Raw genomic sequence first — 22,317 nt, 5'->3', positions numbered from 1 at the left:
AACTCAAAAATTTTCTTTCATGAGTCAGATAGAGCATGCGATTTTAAGCAACTTTCTCATTTACTCCTATTATCAATATTTCTTCATTCTCTTGCTATCTTTATTTGAAAATCATGAATGTAAATCTTAGCAGGCCATTTTAGGTTCAGCACCATAGATAGCACTTGCTTATTGGAGGCTGACATGTACCCACCAATAAGCAATCATAACCCAGGTTCTCAACCAAAAATGGGCCGGCGCCTATGCATCACATTCCTGCTTTTTAAATAAAGATAGCAAGAGAACAAAGAAAAATTGATAATAGGAGTAAATTAGAAAGTTGCTTAAAATTGCATGCTCTATCTGAATCATTAAATACAAAATTTGCATTTAGTGTCCCTTTAAGGTGTGTTAATGTATTTCTTAAATATAAAATATTGAAAAATATTAATGAATGTAAATAATTATTATTAGTGAACTTAAATATTCTAAAAAATACATTATTATTAATATTTTTTCAATATTTAATATTTCAATAGCGCACATAAAGATAACTAATCCTGCATGTGCACTACCCCAACACCTAGTTAGAATTAAAGCGCAAAGCTTGAAGTGCGTTGTGCATATTTTATATTCCTATGTTCTTCACATAGAAAAAAATAATAATAAACTAAATTTGCTTTTTAAAATTGTATTTTATGTTACAAAATATACAAAGTCTGGATATTTTAAGAACACGTGATCTATAAGGAACCTCTTTTGCCAGTACATGAGAACAGGGAACCCCTCACCCACCCAAACAATGAAAAACCTAAGAAACCATCAACATAACAAAACTAAGACCATTATTTTGTCTCCTGTAATCCTCCTACTGATTCATTGTATCAGAGAGAAAAATCATTTCCATTAAAGAGACATTCCAGACCCCTATAGCACTTCAGTTTGCTAGGGGTGTTTATGAGGTCCCCCTTACTCCTTTTTTATTAAGGTGCCTATTTTATGAGAATGAACTTTAATAAAATTAGATGGAAATGCCCTCTGGCTGCCAATGCTTTCCTATGAGAAGAATCTGATTGGGCAACCAATCAGAGAAGACTATAGCTTTTGCAAGAGCTTGATCATCCTATTCTATAAATTAGGTGCTGTACATTTTTGGAGGCAGTTGTTTGTAACACTTGCTTACTTGAAGGTGCTGTTGGTGGAGAAGCACTTTCTGATGATGCATCTGTTACAGAAGTAGCAGAAAGAGAGTTTCTGGAATGGGAACTTTGGAGGGAAATGCTAATTGCACTCTAATTGCTATAGCCATCCTCATTTAATTCCATTAAAGGCCCCATGTACTAACCGGCGTGCGGACAAGCTTCTCGACTTGAGAAGTTGTCTGCACACTTTTGCTACATACAGGCAGCGGATCCGATAAGTGTGTAATCTTCACCCCTTCTCTCGTGCGACCAAAGGGTCTGTCAGTCACCCCCAGCGAGCACGTTTGGGGTCATTTCACTTTGCCACCTAAGAGTGTCCAATGACCACTGCTTCTTACTTTGTGGGAAGCAGGCTTGCATGTGTGAACCTGCCCTGCAAGGGCTCCGGAGCAGCTTACGCTGCTTCATACATGGAGCCTTTAGTCTTTTTGTAATGTATTTAAGACACCTCTGGCATACAAGGGTGGGTTTTATTATCCTGGTAGCATATGGAACAGCATATTTCGTTACACAGTATTTACAAATTGCAGTTTTTTTCTTAGAAGAAATGACAATGTGGAAATGTTTCCAAATGCTGGATCTTGGTATCCTTATGTTACTGAGAGTATGAAAAAACTAGTGACCAGATCACAGGTAAACACTCTGCTGTAATAAGGGAAATTAAAGAAGTTAAAATAGGGTTCAGTTTTCAATATTCAGAGGAATTGAAACTCTTGCCTTTCAATTAAGGCCTAACTGAGAGGACAGAAACAACTCAATCAACTATACCAACAAGATGGAGACCACAAGCAAAATAAAGTGAATGCTTTTCCCTGCAGTGTCCCTAGAGACAGAAATGCATATTTTCCTTTTTTTCCCAAATAGCATTCTCAGTATTTACTTAGTATTTGAATTGTATTTCAGGATTTGCTTCTCTTCAGGGTACAGGAGTTCCAATGATTTGAGACTTTACCTAAAGTCTCATAAGTCTTTCATAAAAGTCTTCATGTTATATAATGTTTTAGAAATAATATCAGAGGTTTAAATATATGATGTCATAGACATATAATTTATCATTGTAAAAGAGCATATTCCAAACTGATTTTTTTCCATAAAAAAATATTTTACCCCTAATTTTTCAGTTTTATTTTCTGTGCCTTCCCATTTCTAGTTTACATGTAGGATCATGTGGGTGGCAAAGTGTTATGCTAAGAGGCAGGTGGTAATAGGAGGCCAGAATGGGCAGAGCAGGACATTTCAGATGGTGAATGTCTGTGAGGATTGATGTACCAGTAGTTAAATGTGTGTGAGGAGTGATTTACAAGTAGGTGAATGTGTATGAGAATTGATGTACGAGTAGGTGAATGTGTTTGAGGATTGATGTACAAATAGGTGACTGTGCGTGAGGATTGATGTACAAGTAGGTGAATGTGTGTGAGGATTGATATACGAGTAGGTGAATGTGTATGAGAATTGATGTACGAGTAGGTGAATGTGTGTGAGGATTGATGTACAAATAGGTGACTATGCGTGAGGATTGATGTACAAGTAGGTGAATGTGTGTGAGGATTGATGTACAAGTAGGTGAATGTGTGTGAGGATTGATGTACAAATAGGTGACTATGCGTGAGGATTGATGTACGAGTAGGTGAATGTGTATGAGAATTGATGTACGAGTAGGTGAATGTGTGTGAGGATTGATGTACAAATAGGTGACTATGCGTGAGGATTGATGTACAAGTAGGTGAATGTGTGTGAGGATTGATGTACAAGTAGGTGAATGTGTGTGAGGATTGATGTACGAGTAGGTGAATGTGTGTGAGGATTGATGTACGAGTAGGTGAATGTGTGTGAGGATTGATGTACGAGTAGGTGAATGTGTGTGAGGATTGATGTACGAGTAGGTGAATGTGTGTGAGGATTGATGTACGAGTAGGTGAATGTGTGTGACGATTGATGTATGAGTAGGTGAATGTGTGTGAAAATTGATGTACAAGTAGGTGAATGTGTGTGAGGATTGATGTACCAGTAGGTGAATGTGTGTGAGGATTGATGTACGAGTAGGTGAATGTTTGTGAGGATTGATGTACGAGTAGGTGAATGTGTATCACGATTGATGTACAAGTAGGTGAATGTGTATGAGGATTGATGTACAAGTAGGTGACTGTGTGTGAGGATTGATGTACAAGTATGTGAATGTGTGTGAGAATTGATGTACTAGTAGGTGAATGTGTGTGAGGATTGATGTACCAGTAGGTGAATGTGTGTGAGGATTGATGTACCAGTAGGTGAATGTGTGTGAGGATTGATGTACGAGTAGGTGAATGTGTGTGAGGATTGATGTACGAGTAGGTGAATGTGTGTGACGATTGATGTACAAGTAGGTGAATGTGTATGAGGATTGATGTACAAGTAGGTGAATGTGTATGAGGATTGATGTACAAGTAGGTGAATGTGTGTGAGGATTGATGTACAAGTAGGTGAATGTGTGTGAGGATTGATGTACAAGTAAGTGAATGTGTGTGAGGATTGATGTACAAGTCGGTGTATGTGTGTGAGGATTAATGTACAAGTATGTGAATGTGTGTGAGGACTGATGTACAAGTAGATGAATGTGTATGAGGATTGATGTACCAGTAGGTGAATGTGTTTGAGGATTGATGTACCAGTAGGTGAATGTGTGTGAGAATTGATGTATCAGTACGTGAATGTGTGTGAGGATTGATGTACCAGTAGGTGAATGTGTGTGAGGATTGATGTACAAGTAGGTGAATGTGTGTGAGGATTAATGTACAAGTAGGTGAATGTGTGTGAGGATTGATGTACAAGTAGGTGAATGTGTATGAGGATTGATGTACGAGTAGGTGAATGTGTGTGAAGATTGATGTACCAGTAGGTGAATGTGTATGAGGATTGATGGACCAGTAGGTGAATGTGTGTGAGAATTAATATACAAGTAGGTGAATGTGTGTGAGGATTAATGTACAAGTAGGTGAATGTGTGTGAGGATTGATGTACCAGTAGGTGAATGTGTGTGAGGATTGATGTACGAGTAGGTGAATGTGTGTGACGATTAATGTACAAGTAGATGAATGTGTGTGAGGATTGATTTACGAGTAGGTGAATGTGTGTGAGGATTAATGTACAAGTAGGTGAATGTGTATGAGAATTGATGTACGAGTAGGTGAATGTGTATGAGGATTGATGTACGAGTAGGTGAATGTGTGTGAGGATTGATGTACGAGTAGGTGAATGTGTGTGAGGATTGATGTACAAGTAGGTGAATGTGTATGAGGATTGATGTACAAGTAGGTGAATGTGTATGAGGATTGATGTACAAGTAGGTGAATGTGTATGAGGATTGATGTACAAGTAGGTGAATATGTGTGAGGATTGATGTACCAGTAGGTGAATGTGTGTGAGGATTGATGTACAAGTAGGTGAATGTGTGTGAGGATTGATGTACAAGTAGGTGAATGTGTGTGAGGATTGATGTACAAGTAGGTGAATGTGTGTGAGGATTGATGTACAAGTAGGTGAATGTGTGTGAGGATTGATGTACAAGTAGGTGAATGTGTGTGAGGATTAATGTACCAGTAGGTGAATGTGTGTGAAGATTGATGTACAAGTAAGTGAATGTGTATGAGGATTGATGTACCAGTAGGTGAATGTGTATGAGGATTGCTGTACAAGTAAGTGAATGTGTATGAGGATTGATGTACAAGTAGGTGAATGTGTGTGACGATTGATGTACAAGTAAGTGAATTTGTATGAGGATTTATATACAAGTAGGTGAATGTGTGTGAGGATTGATGTACAAGTAGTTGAATGTGTGTGAGGATTGATGTACCAGTAGGTGAATGTGTATGAGGATTGATGTACAAGTAGGTGAATGTGTGTGAGGATTGATATACAAGTAGGTGAATGTGTGTGAGGATTGATGTACAAGTAGTTGAATGTGTGTGAGGATTGATGTACCAGTAGGTGAATGTGTGTGAGGATTAATGTACCAGTAGGTGAATGTGTATGAGGATTGATGTACAAGTAGGTGAATGTGTGTGAGGATTGATGTACAAGTAGGTGAATGTGTGTGAGGATTGATGTACAAGTAGGTGAATGTGTGTGAGGATTGATGTACAAGTAGGTGAATGTGTGTGAGGATTCATGTACAAGTAGGTGAATGTGTGTGAGGATTAATGTACCAGTAGGTGAATGTGTGTGAAGATTGATGTACAAGTAAGTGAATGTGTATGAGGATTGATGTACAAGTAGGTGAATGTGTGTGACGATTGATGTACAAGTAAGTGAATTTGTATGAGGATTGATGTACAAGTAGGTGAAGGTGTGTGAGGATTGATGTGCCAGTAGGTGAATGTGTGTGAGGATTGATGTACAAGTAGTTGAATGTGTGTGAGGATTGATGTACCAGTAGGTGAATGTGTATGAGGATTGCTGTACAAGTAAGTGAATGTGTATGAGGATTGATGTACAAGTAGGTGAATGTGTGTGACGATTGATGTACAAGTAAGTGAATTTGTATGAGGATTGATGTACAAGTAGGTGAATGTGTGTGAGGATTGATGTACAAGTAGTTGAATGTGTGTGAGGATTGATGTACCAGTAGGTGAATGTGTATGAGGATTGATGTACGAGTAGGTGAATGTGTATGAGAATTGATGTACCAGTAGGTGAATGTGTATGAGGATTGATGTACGAGTAGGTGAATGTGTATGAGGATTGATGTACAAGTAGGTGAATGTGTATGAGGATTGATGTACCAGTAGGTGAATGTGTGTGAGGATTGATGTACAAGTAGGTGAATGTGTGTGAGGATTGATGTACCAGTAGGTGAATGTGTATGAGGATTGATGTACCAGTAGGTGAATGTGTATGAGGATTGATGTACCAGTAGGTGAATGTGTGTGAGGATTGATGTACAAGTAGGGGAATGTGTTTGACGAATGATGTACGTAGTTGAATGTGTGTGAAAATTGATGTACAAGTAGTTGAATGTGTGTGACAATTGATGTACAAGTAGGTGAATGGGGCAACATTTATGGGGCAGCATTTGTTAGGGAATCGGAGACCAAAGTGGGCAGAGGAGGATATTTAAGTTTGAGGCTGAGCCCTTTGAAATTAGAGGACAGAGTCACTAGTGTTTTGTGTAGAGAGATAAAGAGCAGAGTAATTTTGTTGCTTAAAGGGACAGTATACACTCATTTTCATATAACTACATGTAATAGACACTACTATAAAGAATAAGATGCACAGATACTGATATAAAAATCCAGTATAAAACAGTTTAAAAACTTACTTAGAAGCTATCAGTTTGGCTCTGTTGAAAAGGCAGATGGAAAGCCCACTGCAAGTGGCAAATAAGACACTCCCCCCCTCCCCCTTCTTTTGCATATGAAAAGACCCTTTACACAAACAGCAGCAACCTGGAGAACGTAGCTGACGGTATTCACATAAAACTTTGGGGCTTGGTTAGGAGTCTGAAAATCAGAGCAATGTTATTTAAAAATAAGCAAAACTATACATTTATTTAAAAAATAAACTTTATGGGCTATATAAATAGATCAGCTACAAAACATTTATGCAAAGAAAAAATGAGTGTATAATGTCCCTTTAAAGACAGATGAGGTGTAAGTTTCTTAGCAATGCCCCTCTGAAGTGTGGGAAGATACAGGTAGCAGTCAGCTTAGTTTTCTACGGTTAGGTTTGAGTGCATTGGGGCTGGGTCAAGATAGTGAGATTAAAATTATGGTTTATGGAAGCTGAAGAGTTGACAGAAGAGATGGCCACTGTTGCTCCTGCAGCTCTCTCCATCAAGGTAAATGTCCTGGTTTTCAGGGACTGCCCCAGCTCTGCTCACTGTGGCCCAAGCTGACTACCTCACCTGCCATGGTTCCAACCACAAAACACCATTGGGTCACAACCTACAAGTCCCACTTACCTTTCTGTGCCACCCACTGAATTTTGGTTTTCAGTAGAATTACATTTGCAATACTTGTATTAGCAAAAATGCATCAAATAAATGCTATCACTGTTTCAGTTATAGCTTCGACTATTCCCGTGCGCAAACTAAAAATATTTACATATGCTTCATGCACTCTAACAAGATCATAAGGGCTTATCACCTGAAAACAACAACACTCTTTAGTTTTACACTGAGTGGGACACACTTATAATAGGCTTGAAAACATGTAAAATGGAGAATGACTACCATACCTTTGGCATAGTGTAATGTCATTCTATCAAAATGAGCTTTTTACGTTTGTGGTTATGAATCAATTCAATTTGTTGTTCCTGATTAACTTCATTTTCTCTGCTTACTGTGATTTCATGCATTGTTATAACATACAATTTCTTCTTTGCTCTTTGACATTTTAATCATTCATTCAACAATGTGATAATACTCAAGTCAGAAAAAAAAGGGACATTTGTTTGGACTATTTATGTAGAGTAGGGACAGTGATAAAACTATGCTCTCTGGGTCCATTTGCATCTAGTTACATTTTCTTTCTTTTTAATATATCAGTAGACTCTCTGACGCCACTTATTTTACACTGAGCAGATGTCATGTAATAAAAATATGTGCCAGATGCTATGAACCTCATAAGGGTAATTTGTTTAAGAGCTGGCGCTAAGCTTTTCAGCATTCAATTACAACTGGATGGTGAGCTTTACACAATAATTTATGAAACATTACTAACTTAAGATATGCATTTTTAATTAGAGATTTTGTCTTTGGCTACATTCATAAACCGTCATGCCGTCTAATTACTGTTTACGAACTTAATTGATCCATAATAATATTTTGAATGTTGGAAGAAAACATTTGCAGACGGGATAGTAGACCAGCATGCATGGACTTAAGCCAAACCTCAGTCTATTGCAGGATCCTCCACTTTCAGGTATTGTTATAGTCAGGTGCATAAAAACCATTGTGTATATTTACTTTTGTCTGTTTTTTACTTCACTTTACAGGGAACTCATATAAGGCAGAGAGGACAGCAGTGTCTGATTACTCAAGCTCGTCTGATGATGAATTTAAGTATAGACGTTCAGCTTCTCTGAAGGTAATCTTTTTATCTCACTCCAAAATCTTACCCAACAGGAACATATCTGTATAAATACACACACACACACACATATATATATATATGTATAATAAGGTACACAAGAGGGCCCTCACGGGTCTTTCCATCAAAAGAAATTTTCTTTTATTTACGTGATACAATTCATAAAGAAGTCGACGTTTCGACTGGTATGGTCAGCCTTTTTCAAGACAATCTTAGTATGTTTCAGGATCATTTTCCATCTTTAAATTAAATATAAACAGGGCACAGGTAATAAAAATTGGGGAAAAGTCAATTAAACCGGTACTTAAAGGGACATGAAACCCAAAAATGTTCTTTCATGATTCAGATAGAGAATACAATTTTAAACAACTTTCCAATTTACTTCTATTATTTAATTTGCTTCCTTCTCTTGTTATCATTTGCTGAAAGGTTTATCTAGGCAAGTTCATGAGCAGCAGAGAAACTAGGTTCTAGCTGTTGATTTGTAGCTGCATATATATACTGAATGTGATTGGCTCACCCATGTGTTCAGTTAGAAACTAGTAGTGCATTGCTGCTCCTTCAACAAATGATACCAAGAGAATTAAACAGATTAGATAATAGAAGTAAATTAGAAAGTTGTTTAAAATTATATTCTCTATCTGAATCATGAAAGAAAAAATGTGGGTTTCATGTACCTTTAAGTAAATATAGATAAATAATGAAAGAAAAAAAGTACTTATAGTTAGCACGCTTGCCTCAGAAAATTTACGGTGTGAAAACACCTAGTGTGACAGTGTTATAAGAACAACTGTCACATACATCGCTAAAAATATGCCAAAGTATAGAATTAGTCTCAACCTTGATGCCAAATAATACTGTTTATTAGCAGTGTCAAAAGAAAAATAAATAAATAATAAATAATGTGTAATCCTAATGCTTAAATGAACAAAATTAAGTTACAATATTAAACAAACAAAGGTCATACAACATCCTGGCTAAAATTACTCAAAAGACCAAAGTCCCAGAGAGGATAATAGTATTGTTATACTGTTGCCACCGAGTCTATCAAAGAACAGACAGCTGAAAGGATACAAGGTGGCTATAAACAAGAAAGCTCCAAACCACATGTGACTGCTGTTGCTGCACTGCCAATACAGTGTCCTTGCATCTTTCCTTGTTATTTCCCTATTCTGTCCCTTACACACTTGGTTTTTCAAGGACTCTTCCACTTTTCTTTCTCTTATGATCTGGGGTATCTGCCACATTCGTGCTGGGGTGATATTACACACATGTTGTAGATGTCACTGGCAATTAGGGATAGGGAATTAGATTGGTAGAACGAATAGTCCTGTGGACAGTAGTTTTGGACAGTCGAATGTTGATAAGAATGAAAATTCATTACAATTCGGTATTCGAATGTTACTTTCGTAACATTTAATTTAAAAAATACTACTCAGAAGTTCAATAGTTCACACGGCAGGTAATTTAGTAAATTGATACATAAAATATAGAAATATATCAATTTGAATGTTTCTATTTAGAATATTGCATAATTTAATATTACATTTAAAGAGAGCATTAGAAATACTATTACGAATATATAGATTTGAATTTTCGAATTCAAATATTGGATAATTCAAATTGAATTATTAGAAAAATTCAAATCGAATATTACATTTAAAGAAAGCATTAGAAATACTATTGCATAAAACAAATGTTAGAATGTTGTGCAAACATTTGAAATTCGAAATGAACAAACGAATTAGTTAAAATTTGTTTCAATTTTCGAACGTTGCAAAACATTCGCCCATCCTTAAAGTCAATCTGCCTGCACCCACACCGCTGCAACTGTATACTGCATTATCAACAATATTATCAGGTAGGGTGACAGCACTATAGTGTTCTGCACTAATTACTATGTATAGTAAATTTTCTCCTCTAGGAAAGAGGTCAGATATCCTTGATATATTTTTTAAATGCACATGACAGATTTATTCTTCTCTACATCTGTAATGTACAAATAGCTCTATTAAATGATTATTAAATACAGTAGAATTATACTATTAACAAATACATAATAAAAAGGCAATGCAATAGCACTCTGAATTTCAAATGAATATTACATTTTTTCTGACATAGTTACTTTCATTTAACCAGTGCCCTAAATCATGTGACAACCATCAGCCAATTACAAAACATATATATATATGCAAAGTCCAAGCTACAGTGTTACCCTCCTACGGTCATCCGCCTGGGTGCATAAATATAGTAAATATTCCACAAAACAAATGCACTCTCAGGACTTTCAGTTGAAGAAAATTCACAAATTTATTGGAACGTTTTTGGGGAGAACTTCTCCTTTCATTTTGATTTTAGTGTCCTTTTAATGGAATATACCTGAATGAGATATACAGTATAAAATGATATAGAAAGTATAATAACTTGCATGTAATGCATCACTACCCTGTTTGGCATTTAAGCAGTTAATCCTAGCCCTAACTGAACACTTTCCATAGCTGTAGCCCAACCTTAAAGGGACATGAAATCAACAAATTTTATTTCATGATTCAGATTTTATTTCACAATTCTCTTGGTATCCTTTTATGAAGAAGCAAGTAAGCAACAATGCATACTAGGAGCTAATTAATGCATTGGGTGAGCCAATAACATAAGGCATTTATGTGCAGCAACCAATCAGCAGCTCATGTGTCTACCTATGTATCCTTTTCAACAAAAGATATCAAGAGAACAAAACAAATTGAAAAGTTGTATAAAACCACATGCTCTATCTGAATCATGAAAGAAAGAAGTATGGTTGTATGTCCTTTTAAGACTAACCTTGGTATTAACCTGGACCTTAATGCAGAAACCCTAATTTAACGACCTGATGATCAGCTATGACGATTATACCCTGGGATAAGGTGGTAGCATCTAAGTAAAGCTGAGATTTTCACCCACAAGGTGGTGGTTCTCAATGCCCTGGCAAAAACAAAACTGCTTAGACCCCATTTGCCTAGTTTTTGTACAGTATGCTCTGCGGAGAAAATACCCATCATATTTCCTCTTGCTAAACCTTACAGAGCTTAAAGGGACACGAAACCCAAACATTTTCTTTCATGATTTAGGTAGAACAAACTATAACAACTTTCCAGTTTACTTCTATTATCAAATTTGCTTCATTCTCTTTGAATCATTTGTTGAAGGAGCAGCAATTCACTACTGGTTTCTAACTGAACACATGGGTGACCAATCGATATATATATGCAGTCACCAATCAGCAGGTAGAACCTAGGTTCTTTGCTGCTCCTGAGCTTACCTAGATAAACCTTTCAGCAAAAGATAACAAGAGAAGGAAGCAAATTAAAATATAGAAGAATATTGGAAAGTTGTTTTGTTTTAAATTGTGTCATCTGTCTAAATCATGAATGTCTAATTTACTAGAGATGAAAGATTGGTTCAGGGATGGAGTAAGTTGCCTCTGCTGCAATAAGTTTTTCAAGCAATAAAATTTAACATTTATTAGAAATGCAAAACAAATGCTCTACTATGTTAACACATTTTTATGTGTTAACCTTGCAAAATGATTAAACACATAGTTAAAGTCAGCTTCAGATCAGCATTGCACTACTGGGAGCTAGCTGAACACATCTGATGAGCCAATGACAAGAGAAAAATGTGTGTAGTCCCAAATCACCAGGTATCTCCCAGTAATACATTGCTGCTGCTGAAGATCTGCACATATTATTTTTTTAACCAGGATAGCAAGAGAACAAGGCAGATTTGTCATTGTGACTGTTGCTACACTTTTTATACTTGAACCTTTAGAAGTGAATGTATTTGTGTCTTTCTGTTGAATTGCTGAAACATCCTGTGTTTTATTTTAGTCCACAAGAGCTTCAAGAAACCAAAGGAAACTAGAACGAGAAGCCAAACAGAAGGCAAAACAAGAGGAGCTGAAAAGACTCCACAAGGCACAGGTGATCTTCTGCTCTGTTACATTATAAGCTGCTTAGATTGCATAGTGCTATATGGATGTTACCACCAGGATATGAAAACAGTAACTATAGGTTATATTCTTTTGGTACAGTAGTTCTTTTTACCACTTAGATGCTAGAGAGAAAAAGCTTTGCAACCTATGCCCTCTGTCATTCAAGGGGTTGATCATAAACTTAGCTATAACCTTAAAGCGACAGTCTACACCAGAGTTTTAATATTTTAAAAATATAGATAATCCCTTTATTACCCATTCCCCAGTTTTGCATAACCAACACTGTTATATTAATATACTTTTTACCTCTGTGATTACCTTGTATCTAAGCCTCTGCAGGCTGCCCCCTTATTTCTGTTTTTTGACAGATTTGTATTTTAGCTAATCAGCGCTGACTCCTAGGTAACTCCGCGGTTGTGAGCACAATGTTATCTATATGGCATACATGAACTAACGACCTCTAGCTGTGAAAAATGACAAAATGCATTCAGATAAGAGGCAGCCTTCAAGGGCTAAGAAATTAGCAAATGATCCTCCTCATTTTAGCTTTCAACTAAGAATACCAAGAGAACAAAGCAAATTTGATGATAAAAGTACATTGGAAAGTTGTTTAAAATGACATGCCCTATCTGAATCATGAAAGTTTAATTTTGACTAGACTGTCCCTTTGACTATAAACCTAACAGCAAACAATGAGAGGGTCGGCCATGCCAATGTGATTCTTTGTGGGTGAGATCCTTACATACTACAAGACTACAGTTAGATACCCGCTTTCTCTAGACAATGGGTTAACCTCTTTTGATGTGGTCTCCTTGGTATGAATGTGACATTTAATTCCTTCCTATGGCTATGTTACCCAAAAGTTACTAAAAACCTTTCGATATGAAGAGTTAATGGCAAGAAACCTTTCATGAGCAATTTGAAAGTCTTAGCAGTAATTCTGTGTAGCACATTCAGCTGAAAGTTACAACAGTGAGTATATACTAGTCCAGATTTAAAGGAGTATCCCATAATTTAGCAACAAACATGGACAAGGATGTCTCTCTGCTCAGTATCTGGCCACAGTCTTGCTGCCAGGATGTTCCATACTGAGATCCTGTGTGTGTAGTGTCCATGACATCCCGGTAAAAGAATGCTGTGGTTGCTGGTCAAACTCAAGTAAGGCAAAAACTGTTGCTTCTTTGCCACCCACGATAATATCATCATTTTCCATTGTTAAGTACATAATAAGCACATATGTAAAAAAAAAGTTGTTTTTTTCCTTTTTTTTAAAAGGAATAAAAAACTGATAATTGAAAAGCAGATGACAGCAGTTATATTTTGACTAGAAGTATTTTTGCAATGTATATGTATTAGCAAAAGTGAAAAGTAAAAGTAATGTTTCAGTTACAGCTTTGACTATGCACAGAGCATATGTACATATGCCTAGTGCATACTCACACAAACAACATATTTGCTCAGAGAGCCACAGTGGCCTGTATTCATCAGCAGTGATGCAAATGGAGTAATTGCTTGCATATACATATATATATATATATATATATATATATATATATATATATATATATATATATATATATATATACACACACACACACACAGTATATATACTCCCTGAGCAGGCGCAATACTGTACTGCAAAAATGTTTCTATTCAAAACTGAAATGCATTCATGGGCATTTTCATTTTGATATTTATGTCCCTTTAAGAAGAAAAAAAGTGTGAAGTGTGTAGCTCACAGCCTAAATAAAAGAAATAGTAATAAACTGCGTTTTAAAAATAAAACTCCATATATTTTCCTTTAATACTCCATAATGCGTTAAATGTTCTATCTTGATAGTAAAGTCACTTTAAAAAAAAAAAATCTTTATAGGAACTGTCTTTGTCTGTTTTCAAAGTCTAAAAATCTGTGAGATAATTGCAAACGGAAAAGAGTTAAACGAAATATTTTTGAACATTGTAAATTAGACTAAGATTTCAAAGCAGAATAAACCATATAGGAAGACATTAGTGTGATACACAATGAATATAATGCTCTGGCAATAATGATAGTTGACTTTGGAAAACCATCCATGAGACACAAAATAGTTTAGTCTCATTAAGTTAATTGCCTTCCTGAAACTGTTATGTTCAAGGAAATGTGATAGACTCTGCCAATGGATTCAAATGCAGGATTTAATGATATTGAGTACCTAACTTGTGGTGAGATCTAAAGCTTGGCTTACAGCATATAATACATCATGTCTGCAAACTAAATGTAATATTCTGGTGCCCCAATTACCTTCATAGCTTCTATCCAAAAGGTAAAATCTCACTGTTAACTTGAAAAAGAAACACTTAAACAAAAAGTCTAATTGTTAGAGGTAGGCTGTCAAATGTGTAATAAAAAATGCATAGAGGTCAATTATATTATCTAAATAAATAGATACATTTTATTCTTAAATTTGTTTGCTTAAAAAGACTGTGTTCCAGAATAATTTGCAGTCTATCATCTAGAAAAACAATAAATGTAAAATAGTGCTTTAGTGTTCAAAATGAACAGTTCCCACATTGACACAGAGAGACTAATGCAATGTCATACACTTACATACTACAGTACAGATAATCCTTATTATAGTATAGATATGACAATATGTTTGCACAAAACAATTGTGAAATCACTAAGATGGAAAAATCAAAATTAAACTTGCATGATAGAGCTTGTCGTTTTAAGACGCTTTTACATTCACTTCTGTTTTCAAATGTGCTTTGTTCTCTTGATATCCCTTGTTGAAAAGAATACGCACATATCCTACACTAGTAGGTGCTAGCTGGTAATTGTTGCCTACACACATTTGTCTTTTGTGATTGGCTAACTAGATGTGTTCATCTAGCTGCAAGTGGTGCAATGCTGTTCCTTCAGCAAAGGATAAAAAGATAATGAAGCAAATTTGATAATAAAAGTAAATTTAAAAGTTGTTTAAAATTGTATTTTCTATCCAAATACTGAAAGAAAATTTTGGGGTTTTCTGTCCCTTTAAATAGAGACATGCGCCCACTCTTACCACTGTTAAACACATATACACACACAAATATTTATATACATATTGAAGTAAAATGCAAAACATGTCTTTATCATATAAAAATCAATACTTTTATCTAAAATGCAATGCTTTTAATTATAATGGATTTTAAGGAATATAATATCACCAAATATACATATCATAAGTGCATATGGTAGAATTTGGTAACTTTTAATTACATTATTATATGTAGTTGTAAATATATTTTGTTCAATATATGCACACACATTACACATAGCTGAGGCAATAGAAAAGAGTGTGTGCGCTCAATTCATCAACACATTAACATATCTTCATAAATATATAGAAAAAAAACTCCTTAATAAGAAAATGTTATAAGTTTATATTAATATTTACATTATGTACAGGCGCATTCGCCTCATGGTAGACACACGCGACCTTTATTTTCATTATGTTAGATAGTGTTTTTTAATTTAATTTTCTTTTTTTCACACTGCTAGTTAAAAGTTAGAGGGGGCATCACGGGCGCGATCCGATATAGATCGCAGTTTGCGGCGCAAGCGAGGGAACCGGCGTCGCCCGCAGTTTCAGCTCGCAACTCGAGCTATCCCATATAAGTCGCCGTCAGATGCTAACGTGCCGTAAGTCTCACAAACCAGCGATGTCCAGAAATCTGCGCAAGTACAAATTTCTGGCGTCGCCAGTGACTTGCGGCACGTTAGAAACTGCCGGCGCCTATAAAACCTGACTAAAGTCTAAAACACCCGCACTGTCTAACACGCCTCCCTAACATAGCCCGCACTGTCTAACACGCCTCCCTAACATAGCCCGACACGTCTAACCTTCTATCCGCTATCCCCCCTCACTAGCCTAACAATAAAAAAGCTATTAACCCCTAAACCGCCGCTCCCGTACCCCGCCGCCAGCTATATTATATCTATAACCCCCTAAAGTGAGCCCCTAACACCGCCGCCATCTATATTAAAATTATTAACCCCTAATGTAAGCCCCTTACACCGCCGCCATCTCTATTAAAATGATTAACCCCTAATTTAATCTACCTACCCCGCCGCCAGCTATATTATCTATATTAACCCTAAGTATATTATAGTTAATATAGGTATTACATTATATATATTAACTATATTAACCCTAATTATATTAGGGTTAATATAGTTAATATAGTTACTATAGTATTTATATTAACTATATTAACTCTATCTAACCCTAACTAAATTTATATTAAATTAATCTAATTCATTTATAAACTAAAATATACCTATTTAAATCTAAATACTTACCTATAAAATAAACCATAAGATAGCTACAATATAATTAATAATTACATTGTAGCTATGTTAGGGTTAATATTTATTTTACAGGTAAATAGTTAATTATTTTAACTAGGTATAATAGATATTAAATAGTTATTAACTATTTAATATCTACCTAGTTAAAATAATTACCCAATTACCTGTAAAATAAATCCTAACCTAAGTTACAAATACACCTACACTATCAATAATTTTAATAAACTACAAACATCTATCTAAAAATACAATTAAATTAACTAAACTAAATTACAAAAAAAAACAAACACTAAATTACAAAAAATAAAAAAAAGATTACAAGATTTTTAAGCTAATTACACCTATTCTAAGCCCCCTAATAAAATAATAAACCCCCAAAATAAAAAAAATTCCCTGCCCTATTCTAAATTAAACAAATTTCAAAGCTCTTTACCTTACCAGCCCTTAAAAGAATTCAGCTCTTTTGCATACAACAAATACAACCCCCCCCCCAATTACAACCCACCACCCACATACCCCTATTCTAAACCCACCCAAACCCCCCTTAAAAAAGCCTAACACTACCCCCCTGAAGATCTCCCTACCTTGTCTTCACCACACCGGGCCGAACTCCTGATCCGATCCGGGCGATGTCTTCCTCCAAGCGGCAAAGAAGAATTCTTACTCCGGCGATGTCTTCCTCCAAGCGGCAAAGAAGAATTCTTCCTCCGGCGACGTCTTCCTCCAAGCGGCAGCAAAGTCTTCATTCTTCCGGCGGCATCTTCAATCTTCTTTCTTCGCTCCGCCGCCGCGGAGCATCCATCCAGGCCGACGACTGAACGATGAATGAGGTACCTTTAAATGACGTCATCCAAGATGGCGCCCGCCGAATTCCGATTGGCTGATAGGATTCTATCAGCCAATCGGAATTAAGTTAAAAAAATCTGATTGGCTGATTGAATCAGCCAATCAGATTCAAGTTCAATCCGATTGGCTGATCCAATCAGCCAATCAGATTGAGCTCGCATTCTATTGGCTGTTCCGATCAGCCAATAGAATGCAAGCTCAATCTGATTGGCTGATTGGATCAGCCAATCGGATTGAACTTGAATCTGATTGGCTGATTCAATCAGCCAATCAGATTTTTTTAACTTAATTCCGATTCGGAATTCGGCGGACGCCATCTTGGATGACGTCATTTAAAGGTACCTCATTCGTCGTTCAGTCGTCGGCCTGGATGGATGCTCCGCGGCGGCGGAGCGAAGAAAGAAGATTGAAGATGCCGCCGGAAGAATGAAGACTTTGCTGCCGCTTGGAGGAAGACGTCGCCGGAGGAAGAATTCTTCTTTGCCGCTTGGAGGAAGACATCGCCGGAGTAAGAATTCTTCTTTGCCGCTTGGAGGAAGACATCGCCCGGATCGGATCAGGAGTTCGGCCCGGTGTGGTGAAGACAAGGTAGGGAGATCTTCAGGGGGGTAGTGTTAGGCTTTTTTAAGGGGGGTTTGGGTGGGTTTAGAATAGGGGTATGTGGGTGGTGGGTTGTAATGGGGGGGGGGATTGTATTTGTTGTATGCAAAAGAGCTGAATTCTTTGGGGCATGCCCCACAAAAGGCCCTTTTAAGGGCTGGTAAGGTAAAGAGCTTTGAAATTTGTTTAATTTAGAATAGGGCAGGGATTTTTTTTTTATTTTGGGGGTTTATTATTTTATTAGGGGGCTTAGAATAGGTGTAATTAGCTTAAAAATCTTGTAATCTTTTTTTTATTTTTTGTAATTTAGTGTTTGTTTTTTTTTGTAATTTAGTTTAGTTAATTTAATTTTATTTTTAGATAGATGTTTGTAGTTTATTAAATTTATTGATAGTGTAGGTGTATTTGTAACTTAGGTTAGGATTTATTTTACAGGTAATTGGGTAATTATTTTAACTAGGTAGATATTAAATAGTTAATAACTATTTAATATCTATTATACCTAGTTAAAATAATTAACTATTTACCTGTAAAATAAATATTAACCCTAACATAGCTACAATGTAATTATTAATTATATTGTAGCTATCTTATGGTTTATTTTATAGGTAAGTATTTAGATTTAAATAGGTATATTTTAGTTTATAAATGAATTAGATTAATTTAATATAAATTTAGTTAGGGTTAGATAGAGTTAATATAGTTAATATAAATACTATAGTAACTATATTAACTATATTAACCCTAATATACTTAGGGTTAATATAGATAACATAGCTGGCGGCGGGGTAGGTAGATTAAATTAGGGGTTAATAATTTTTATATAGGTGGCGGCGGTGTAAGGGGTCAGAATAGGGGATAGATAAGGTAGATGACAGCGGTGTAAGGGGTTCTAATTAGGGGATAGATAAGGTAGATGGCGGTGGTTTTAGGGGCTCACAGTAGGGGGTTAGTTTATGTAGATGGCGGCGGGGTCCGGGAGCGGCGGTTTAGGGGGTAATAACTTTATTAGGGATTTCGGGGGGGGGGTGGATCGCGGTTGACAGGGAGATAGACATTGCGCATGCGTTAGGTGTTAGGTTAATTTTAGAAGATTGCGGTTGACAGGGAGATAGACATTGCGCATGCGTTAGGTGTTAGGTTTATTTTAGCAGCCAGTTTAGGGAGTTACGGGGCTCCAATAGTCAGCGTAAGGCTTCTTACGGCTGCTTTTTGTGGCGAGGTGAAAATGGAGTAAGTTTTCTCCATTTTCGCCACGTAAGTCCTTACGCTGCATATTGGATACCAAACTGCGCTGGTTTGGTATACCTGCCTATGGCCCAAAAAACTACGGGCGACGGCAGAAATATACGCGCGTAACTTCTAGGTTACGCCGTATATAGGATACCAAATCAGCGTAAATATTGGCGTCGCCGGCTTTTGCGGGCGACGCTTTATATCGGATCGACCCCCACGTGTAGCTGAACTCTCGATCTTGTAAAAATAAAATATTACTAAACTACACTAGATATGTCAATTTAAACTGCATCACCGTTACACTTTGATTGCTCTAAAACATTCTTCCTTATACAGACGATTCAACGTCAGCTGCAGGAGGTTGAAGAGAAGCAGCGAGCACTTGAGATTCAAGGGGTTAAACTGGAAAAAGCATTGCGAGGCGAATCAGGTAGGATTCACTGTTTTGTATGGCATTTATACGCACACCATAAACATATATATTTCTTTAAATTATTAAAAGGACTTGTTTTTATTAAAAGGCTTGATAAGTAATAAGGGACACTAAACACAAAATACATTTCATGCACCTCCCTCTTATTATGGCTGCTGCCATTTTGGAACCTAAGTTACACTGCAGGTATCTGAAGGAGAGTTAACATGTGCAAACAGGTTAGCACTGGAATATAGGGAAAGATAGATTTCAACATGGCTGCCCCCATGTCTAGAGGGAGGAGGGGGATAGCTTCAGTACTTTGCTTATAAAATATATTTTGTGTCACGTTCCATTTAGTTATCGGGATTTAAAACAAAACATAAATGTACATATAAAACTGTTAATGAAGCGAATAGCTCACATGACTTACACTATATGAAAACAGAGAGATTTGTCTGTACAAGTCACATCTGTGAACATTCCGAACAAAGGAAAGTAATAAAATGTATCACACATGATTGCACAAAACTTACGTTATGCAGTTCCTTCTAGTAGATTATGATGATGAGCTGTAATGTTTTTATATTTGAAATAAACAAAAATGTTGTGTTTCTTTAACATGCTCTTAACAGCTTAGAGAAGAATTTAGTTGTTTTTTTTACCGTTTAAAGCAACATTTTTCTATTATGCAGCAAAAAGACCGTGGGGTCCATTTATCATTGTGCGGACGGACATGATCCGCTATAGCGAACCATGTCCGCCGCAGATCGATAAATGCCGACAGCATACACTGTCGGCATTTATCATTGCACCAGCAGTTCTTGTGAATTGCTGGTGCAATACTGCCCCCTGCAGAGGGGTGTCAATCAACCCGATCGTATTCGATCGGGTTGATTTCTGTCCGCCACATCAGAGCAAATTTGATAATATAAGTAAATTAGAATTTTTTTTAAAATGTTATTCTCTATCTGAATCATGAAAGAGAAATTTGGGGTTTGATGTCCCTTTAATAAAATCTTGGATTAAGTGTGGTTCTCTTTAACAGGACATGAAACAAATACTTTTTATTTCATGATTCAGATAGAACACAATTTAAAAATGTCCCATTTACCTATATTATCAGATTTACTACATTCTCTGTTAAAGAACAGGTATTAGTTTAATTAAGAATGCAAATTCTTAACGAAAAATGGATATTCTTTTCATTTTCAAGAAATGGATCATGGATGCAACAACTAAACTTAAAGAAAATCAAGAAATGCTGATGAAATTCATTAGTATTCATTAGTTTTCTTTAACAGGCTATGAAACCCAAATTTTTCCTTTATTCAGATAGAGCAGGCAATTTTAAGCAACTTTCTAATTTACTCCTATTATCATTTTTTCTTCATTCTCTTGGTATCTTTATTTGAAAAGCAGGAATGGGTAGTGCTTGCTAATTGGTGGCTACATTTAGCCACCAATCAGCAAGCGCTACCCAGGGTTCTGAACCAAAGATGGGCTGGCTCCTAACCTAATTTTCTAATAAAGATACCAAGAGAACGAAGAAAAATTGATAATAGGAGTAAATTAGAAAGTTGCTTAAAATTGCATGTTCTATTTGAATCAATGAAAGAAAAAAATTGGGTGTCATGTCCCTTTAAATTTCTTTAAAATACTTACCTCTAGAGCACTGGACAATAAGAGGCTTTGTGCTGCGGATCCCTGGGCCTGCATTAAAGCAGAAGGTCCATTAGTCAGGATTAGCGCGGCTCTCCAGCTCGCTAGAGCTAAGTATAATGCTACAGGTGAACTTTTTCACCTGTAGCAAAGGAACATTTATATTTGTTTAACGAAAACGAATGTAAACGTCCCACAAATATTCAGTATTTGTTTTGTTTAAAATGAAACAAATACTGAGAAGTGCAACAGACGAATATTCAGGGACACTAATTTCTCTGAATATTCAGAGGAACCGACATTTTCTCTGCTGCACATGTCTAGTAGGTAGGCTGAGGGGCGTGCACATGTCTAGTAGGTAGGCTCAGGGGCATGTACATGCCTAGTAGGTAGGCTCAGGGGCGTGCACATGTCTAGGAGGTAGGCTCAAGGGAGTGCTATATGTGTATTCCTTTTGCACAACAGAGGAATTCTTTTTCTTCCTCTGCTGGCATTTTGTTAATAAATTTGACCCTTAATACACAGCACCCCTAAGCTTATTTTATTATATGTACATCTTTAATACAAGCCTATTATTATTCCACAAGGTGGTGCCATTGGTTCTTTTATTTTTAGGTTTAGAGGCATGTACATGTCTAGTAGGTAGGATCAGGGGCCTGCACATGTCTAGTAGGTAGGCTCAGGGGCCTGCATATATCTAGTAGGTAGGCTCAGGGGCCTGCATATATCTAGTAGGTAGGCTCAGGGGCCTGCATATATCTAGTAGGTAGGCTCAGGGGCATGTACATGTCTAGTAGTTAGGATCAGGGGCCTGCACATGTCTAGTAGGTAGGCTCAGGGGCCTGCATATGTCTAGTAAGTAGGCTCAGGGGCATGTACATGTCTAGTAGGTAGGCTCAGGGGCATGCACATGTCTAGTAGGTAGGCTCAGGGGCATGTACATGTCTAGTAGGTAGGCTCAGGGGCATGCACATGTCTAGTAGGTAGGATCAGGGGAGTGTACATGTATAGTA

At 36.6% G+C, this 22,317-nt stretch overlaps 1 protein-coding gene across 1 annotated transcript in view; it reads left to right on the top strand.

Annotated features, from left to right (window-relative positions):
- Window positions 1-22,317, top strand: part of LOC128644153 (F-actin-monooxygenase MICAL2) — a 115,900-nt gene that overhangs the window by 7,927 nt on the left and 85,656 nt on the right. Inside the window, exons 3-5 of the mRNA XM_053696858.1 lie at window positions 8,151-8,242; window positions 12,112-12,204; window positions 19,567-19,660. Coding sequence (XP_053552833.1) covers window positions 8,151-8,242; window positions 12,112-12,204; window positions 19,567-19,660 — 279 coding nt within the window. The remainder of the gene's footprint in view (window positions 1-8,150; window positions 8,243-12,111; window positions 12,205-19,566; window positions 19,661-22,317) is intronic.

The sequence above is a fragment of the Bombina bombina genome, unplaced genomic scaffold, assembly GCF_027579735.1.
Source record: "Bombina bombina isolate aBomBom1 unplaced genomic scaffold, aBomBom1.pri scaffold_642, whole genome shotgun sequence".
NCBI lineage: Eukaryota > Metazoa > Chordata > Amphibia > Anura > Bombinatoridae > Bombina > Bombina bombina.
This window is presented reverse-complemented; position numbering and strand designations above follow the sequence as displayed.